This window comes from Grammomys surdaster, unplaced genomic scaffold (assembly GCF_004785775.1).
Source record: "Grammomys surdaster isolate TR1022 unplaced genomic scaffold, NIH_TR_1.0 213, whole genome shotgun sequence".
In the NCBI taxonomy this organism is placed as follows: domain Eukaryota; kingdom Metazoa; phylum Chordata; class Mammalia; order Rodentia; family Muridae; genus Grammomys; species Grammomys surdaster.
The window spans coordinates 3,939,727-3,946,936 of record NW_021604658.1 but is presented as its reverse complement, the minus strand read 5'-3'; the positions used below and the strand labels follow the sequence as shown (position 1 = coordinate 3,946,936).

The following is a 7,210-nucleotide window of genomic DNA, read 5'->3' as shown; positions in this document are numbered from 1 at the left end:
AGAGGGCAGAGGGCAGAGGGCAGAGGGCAGAGGGCAGAGGGCAGAGGGCAGAGGGCAGAGGGCTGTGAACAAGCCTGGCCTGACCAGAGGCTTTCTCCTGCCCCAGAGGGTGATCTTGGTGGCAGCTGATGGATCTCTACTAGGTAGGGTGTCTTTTTCCTTGAGTTGAGGAGAATGTAACTGGGGTGATCTACTTCTGTCCAACTAGGTAGGGGAATGGGGAAGTGTGACATGGCTCTTCATTGGGGTCTCTGCTTCTTTCACAGAAATTGAGACAGTGAAATTGGCCCGTTCTGTCTTCAGCAAATTACATGAGATTTGCTGCAGTTGGGTGAAGGACTTCCCTTTGCGCAGGAGGCCTCAGATTTATTATGAGACATCAATTCATGCCATCAAGAACATGCGAAGGAAAATGGAGGACAAACATGTCTGCATTCCTGACTTTAACATGCTCTTCAACTTAGAGGTAAAGGGCACTCTCAGAGTTGGTGAGACATGGTCCTGCCAGGAAGGACCGGGTCCTACTTGTCACCCATAGGACAGAGGGAGGCTGGCTGCATTAGAACACAGAACTGGTTTTATTATTTTGAGTAAGTTCAAGTCATTCCAAATTGGGAACATTATGTGATTTTTTAATAGGTTCACATGGTTCAAAATTGGAAGAGTAAAATTCTCTTGTTGATAGCCAGTTCCTATCCAGGAAGCAAAGGAGTTACCAGTTTTTCTCGAAGCTTCTAAAGCTATTTTATTAGCAACCAAAGAAAATCATTGTATCAAAATAACACATTTTTAAAAGGAGAATTTTTCTGTAGTAAAGTCAAGTGACTTATTAAATTCTCAGAATACCATGGTGCTGAAGCAACAAAAACACAGCATAAAAGAGTACATTTAAGGCTGAGACAACTTGATTTCATGTGATTTTCTTTTTAAAATCTGGGTCTCTGAGCTAGAAAGTAGTTGGAATTATACTCCACACATCTCTGTGACTGACAGACTGGATCCATCTGAGTCTTGTCAGCTTTAATAACCATTTTCTTGCTGTCTTCTCTTTTCTATTAGATGGATTATGCTAATGCAAACAAAGGAGGGTCTGTTTCCCCTGCCTGTCACTCACCTTTTCTTTCCTCTGTTACGTCCATAACTTCAAAATGGCAGTGTAGTCATTTATACACAGCATAGTATTTCCTTCACTTAGCAGCAGCTAACGTTAAACTTCAGCCAACTGTCAAGGGCTAAAGAGCAATCAGGGCTCAGAGAGATAGCACCTGGTGTCTGTTTCCAGGGCTGTGTCCATGCAAATGCACCCCAAAGGCTGCCTCCTAAACAGTCCCCATTAAACTGCAGCTTCTTCAAGACTATACTCAGATTTGAAGGCCTTAGTTCTGGATGTTAAACTGGATGGTTTTCATTTTGTATCCAAGTTTGAAATGCAGAGTGAAGGCCTAGCTCAGAAGAATTGCCTTGATGCACCAAAGCAGGTTTCGAAGGTTACTTAGCAGTGGTTATTTAGAGCTCTGCAAATTCTTGTACTTTTTTATTTGGTAACCTCATTTAAAATTCTTCATCACAACAGAAATACAGCAAAGTCTTAAATATGTGTCTGACAAAAGTGTTTTAGCATTATTAAAAAATAAATCAGGAATGATCTAAAAATTAAGGGAGATGTGTCTCAATCTAGTCAAGATGTGTCTGAATAATACTTAGTGACATGCAGATATGCTAATGACATAAAGCAGGACCATTAAATTTTATGTATACTTCTGCCGGGCAGTGGTGGCACACGCCTTTGATCCCAGCACTTGGGAGGCAGAGGCAGGTGGATTTCTGAGTTTGAGGCCAGCCTGGTCTACAGAGTGAGTTCCAGGACAGCCCGGGCTACACAGAGAAACCCTGCCTCAAAAAAAAAATTATGCATACTATGATCCTTAATTAAAAAATATGGGCTGGGAAGTGGTGGCACATGCCTTTAATCTCAGCACTTGGGAGGAAGAAGCAGGTGAGTCTCTGAGTTTGAGACCAGCCTGGTCTACAGAGTGAGTTCCAGGATAGCCAAAGCTACACAGGGAAACCCTGTCTCAGAAAAAAAAACAAAACAAAAAACAACCAAACCAACCAACCAAACCCAACAAAACAAAACAAACAAAACAAAACAATAGAGCCAGGGGTAGTGGTATACACCTGCAATCCAGGATTCTAGAGGCTGAGGCAGGACACCTGCTACAAGGCAAGGCCCTGTGTCAGAAACCAAAGCATGTGTTCTCGAACACGCAGGTGTGGAATGCTTGTCTCTCATACTGGAAGTCCTACCAAACACCCCCCACCCAAACAAAACCAAGCCACAGATATATAGATTGAGGGTGTTATCTATGATAGTGCTATTTGTTTCCTTCTTTATGTTTATTATTTAAATGAATTATATATCATTATATTTTTTTCCTTTAAAAACTACACTATTTTACAAGAAAATCTGCATAGTGCTGGGAGTCAAACCTAGAGATGTTGCACAAGTTAGCTGAGATCTCACCAGTAATGCAGCAAAGACTCTACTGGCTGCTGTTTTTTTCTGATGTTATACTAGTTGTTGAAATTAGGCATACTTTAGGCCAGATTCTGTTTAGTTCCTCTTCAATGGCACTATACATTGCTTTGCTTAAAATGTAAGACATACTAGTGTTCGTGTCTGAGAGTAGATACTGGTTTCATCATTTTTGAGTGTTATCATTATTCTCTGGACATATATATGTGGTGCTTTTGTTAGAGATGTTTTCCAAAGTACAGATATGCCTGTGTCATATCTCTGTCTGACCCAAGTATGAAGGTGGGACAGAATGAGGCAGTCCCGCAGTTTTGGCTACCCAGCAAAACTCAGCTCAATCTAGGTTACATGACACTGTATCAACTTTAAGGAAAAAGAAAGACCAAAAACCTAATGCAAGGAAGCAAACAAAAACATCCCCCTAAGAAGAGATTTGTTTAGGAGTGCATGACAGAACCCAGACTCCCAAGAAAACAACTGTGAAGACTCACAGCTGAAGCCTTAGCTACTGCTGCCTACAGGGAGCTTAGCAGCCAGTGAGACCCGAGACACTCACACATCAGAGACAGAGCTAAGATCCAAACACCTGAGCTGAAATTGAATCGAGCAGCTAACTAGTTGGCAGACAAAATGTGAACTCAAGACACAGCAGAAGGTAGGAGAACGATGTTGGCAGCTGGCCTTTGAGAAACGCACGCGACGCCTAAGCTTAGACTGAGGCTGATGCAAGGCTGCCTGGTAAACCATGACACCGGGCATCTGATGGGACTCAAGACTGGTTAACAAGTTTAGAGATTCTGCTATTTATGGCAGTAAGAATTCAATGTGACCAGAAATGATGCATGAAAGAGGCATTATCATGCAGAAGTATGTATGTTTTTATCTTCAGTATTTTAGAAAACCTGAACACAACTGGCTTTGTGCTAGACATTTTTGATTGTTCTGTGTTATTCTGAAAAAGTACTCCATGCAGAGCAGCTTTTGCTCACTTCTTCTTCATACTTTCTTTCCTCTTCTTCCTCGCAACTATGATTTTGAAGCAAATGCATGTGGGTGGTTTCCATGGAACAAGATAACAAGTTTCACAGAGAGGGCGCTCCAGTCTGCACTAATTGGGCATGCTATGTTCCAGGACTGTGTGTGTAAACACAGATGCCCTAGCATTGCAGGTATGCAGCAGCTGATCAGGCATGTGAGCAAAGGGAAGCACTGAGTCTCATTATCTGAATGACAAACGCAGCAAAGGAAGCATGTCTCCAGGGCATCAGATCACTTGCATGGTACTGTGCCCCATTCCTTAACTGTTTTGTGTCTCTATTGACAGGACCAGGAGGAACAAGCATACTTTGCAGTGTTTGATGGCCATGGGGGAGTGGACGCTGCTATTTATGCCTCTGTTCACCTACATGTTAACTTAGTGCGCCAGGAGATGTTTCCCCATGATCCTGCTGAGGCTCTCTGCCGGGCCTTCCGTGTCACAGATGAGCGGTTTGTGCAGAAGGCAGCCAGGGAGGTATGGCATGTCCTTGTGAACTCTGGCTACAACTGCACTAGCCGAGTTCAACCAGTCTCTGTGGTTAAGGGGCTACTAAGACTTTTTCTCTTTCTAGGTACACATTATCTAAACTATACAAACACACAGACATACACTCACTTGAGCCACCATATTAGACTCTGTTCAATTCTAAATCCAGTTCCCCCTTGAGGACTAGTTTTGTAGGGCATGCTGATATACTGTAAAGGAGATTCAGATTGTGGTTTTCCGGCTGCTTTCCATAACTGCTGCTGGATTTGGTAGGTGGGCTTTGCTTCTTTCCTCTCCCCCCACCCCTGTCTGTCAGGTTTGAACTTGGGCTACCTCTCTAAACACCCTTGCAGACAAAGATCTGGATGTGGCAAACTGAAACAGAAACTGGGATTACTTCCATACATTTGACTCTGCATGAGTAGGCAGTCATTTACTGTGCAAAGAGGGAGGCTCCTTAGATGATCCCTGAACTGATTCTCTCTTACTAGGAAGACAAGACAGAATTCATGTCCTGTATTTCTAAGGCTAGTCAGACTTATGTGTTTTACTCTGAATGAAATTCAGGATTTCCATGTTAAATTCTAAAAGTAAAATATATATCTCTATATATTTACCATTCTGGGCAATGGCACCGTTGGATTTTTAGCTGGGGGCAGGCAATAGAAAATGTACATTTTTTTACTTGTCAAAAATAATTAGCCGGGCGGTGGTGGCGCATGCCTTTAATCCCAGCACTTGGGAGGCAGAGGCAGGCTGATTTCTGAGTTCGAGGCCAGCCTGGTCTACAGAGTGAGTTCCAGGACAGCCAGGGCTACACAGAGAAACCCTGTCTCGAAAAACCAAAAAAAAAAAAAAAAAAAAAATTACAAATTAAGATACACACAGTAAGTTAACACTTCTGCTCCATGACTCAAACATGAACTTTTAAAATTGAAAGATTGACTGTTACTTGATCCGTCTTCCTGATCTCAGTTATGCTGTAAAGCATTAGTGGGGCTTGGGATGAATGAAAATGAATGAAAGAGGTATCTACCTCGACCCTTAAGCTTGGACTAATACACAAATTAGCTACAAGAACTATTAAGATCCCCAGGTAGAGGTGGGGCTGCAAAAGAGAACCCAAGATGACCTTTCTCCAGCTCTGGGGCCAGCACTCTGCTCAGCTCTGCCTTTCTGGAGGCTGCTGCCTCTCAGCTTGGGGACAAGGTGAGCCTGGTGGATGTGGAGAGGGTGGTCATCTGTAGTCACCAACATGAGACAATAATCATGTCATCTTTTTAAATCCGACATCCCATTTTCTGTTTCCTCAAAGTGACGGCTTTCCTGACCATGTTTCCTTTACTTGCTGTCACTGGTGCTGTGTCTCTGTCCTGCCAATGCTGCTGCATAATTCAGGGTCCTCCCAGCAGTCGCTTTTCTCCTTCTTGTGCTTCCGTGTGCTGTTTACTGCTGGGGAAAAGTAGCTATTCCTGCTGTGAAGCCGCCCTGCCTCCTGTTCTCTCCAGGGCATATGCACTGAAGTGTCTTTATATCGTATGTTCCAGAGGGCTGAGTTTTTGAACATTCTGTGTGGGAAGACATTTTATTGGTGGGTGAGGATTTATAACAAACTTTTCCTATATAGGGAAAAAGAGAAGTTGTTTTTCTCATTGGATACAAGAAGCCCTTTGCCACCCCTGACGCATTTGTTCTAATTTGGGCCAGGTCCTTAGTAACAGTGTCATGCTTATTTGGTGGTGACTCATGTCAAATGGAGATATCACTTTGGTGTAGCGGGGATCAAGAGCTTTAAGTACTGTGGTAGCTACTGCAGTGACATCCCAGGCTGTTAGCTCTCTATGCAGTGTTCCCAATCAAAGCTCCCTAAAAATACTCTAGGGAAGGCTTTTCTGGTTTTTGTTTTTAAAGGTATATAGGCATCTTCTTCAGTGTATATGCTGTCTCAGCTCCATAATATGAAGAGACTGGAGACATTTCTTCTGTACCAAGCAATGCTTTGTACACACACACACATGCACACACATTTTGTACAACTGTACCACCTCACAGATTACCCAGTAGGTCACAAATGAAACAAATTAGAACTGGAGCCATTTAATCAAAGGGCTGCCAGGTGTGGTGCTGGTGCTTCTAGTCCGAGCACTTGGGAAGGAAGCAGAGGCAAAAACTCTCCATGAGTTCCAAGCTAACTAGAGTGACAGTGAGACTCTGTCTCAAAAAATGAGAGAGAGATGGGGGTCAGGGGAGGAGAGAGAGAGAGAGAGAGAGAGAGAGAGAGAGAGAGAGAGAGAGAATGGATTTAACATTGAACTAGCAAGAGCAAATACTTCAGGTGTTTTACACAGTGAACAGTACCAACTTTTGGACAAGTCACAGAATATTCCATGTTTTAAAACACTCAAGCATCTTCTATCTCTCTGCCTTTCTCCCTCCTTCTCTTTTGCCCTCCCTCCCTCTCTCTCCCCACCTCTCTCTATGTGTAGGTGTGGTGTACATGTATGTAGATGTGGTGTACATCCACAGCGTGGATATGGAAGAAAAGACAACTCACAGGAGGTGGTTTTTTATGTCCACCATGTTAAGGATCAGGGATCAAACTAAGGCTATCAGGTTTGGTAGCAAGACTCTTTAAATTCTGAGCCTTCTCATCTGGTCCAGTTTTTATATTACTTAATTGATAATTTATATTTTATAAGAATGGTTTTTTTGCCTGTATGTATGTCTGTGCACCAGATACATGCAGTGCCCATGGAGGCTGGAGAAGGCATTAAATGGCTTGGAACTAAGTCATATACATGGATGAGTCACCACCATATGGGTCAATCAAACTGGGGTTCACTGGAAGAACAGCCAGTGCTCTTAATCACTGAGCCAACTCTCTCCAGTCCTTGTACCACCCCCAGCCCAGTTTTTAAAAAAATGTTTACTTAAAATGAAACTGGTAATTATCCCTGTTTTGCATATCACAGATCAAGTGGATTGTGTTCGTAAACAAAAGTACAGACAACATCCTCTGAGCCAGGCATGGTGATACACATGCTTAATCTTAGCAGAGGCAGAGGCAGAGAGGCAGAGGCAGAGAGGCAGAGGCAGAGAGGCAGAGGCAGAGAGGCAGAGAGGCAGAGAGGCAGAGAGGCAGAGAGGCA

The 7,210-nt window shown here is 43.3% G+C and overlaps 2 protein-coding genes across 3 annotated transcripts in view; one reads left to right on the top strand and one right to left on the bottom strand.

Annotated features, from left to right (window-relative positions):
* The window catches only part of Trim37 (tripartite motif containing 37), a 130,814-nt gene that overhangs the window by 5,941 nt on the left and 117,663 nt on the right, over nt 1–7,210 (bottom strand). The window lies entirely within an intron of this gene.
* Ppm1e (protein phosphatase, Mg2+/Mn2+ dependent 1E) overlaps nt 1–7,210 on the top strand; it is a 127,769-nt gene that overhangs the window by 108,592 nt on the left and 11,967 nt on the right. The window contains exons 3-4 of the mRNA XM_028772499.1: nt 267–466; nt 3,861–4,049. Of these exons, the coding sequence (XP_028628332.1) occupies nt 267–466; nt 3,861–4,049 (389 nt within the window). The remainder of the gene's footprint in view (nt 1–266; nt 467–3,860; nt 4,050–7,210) is intronic.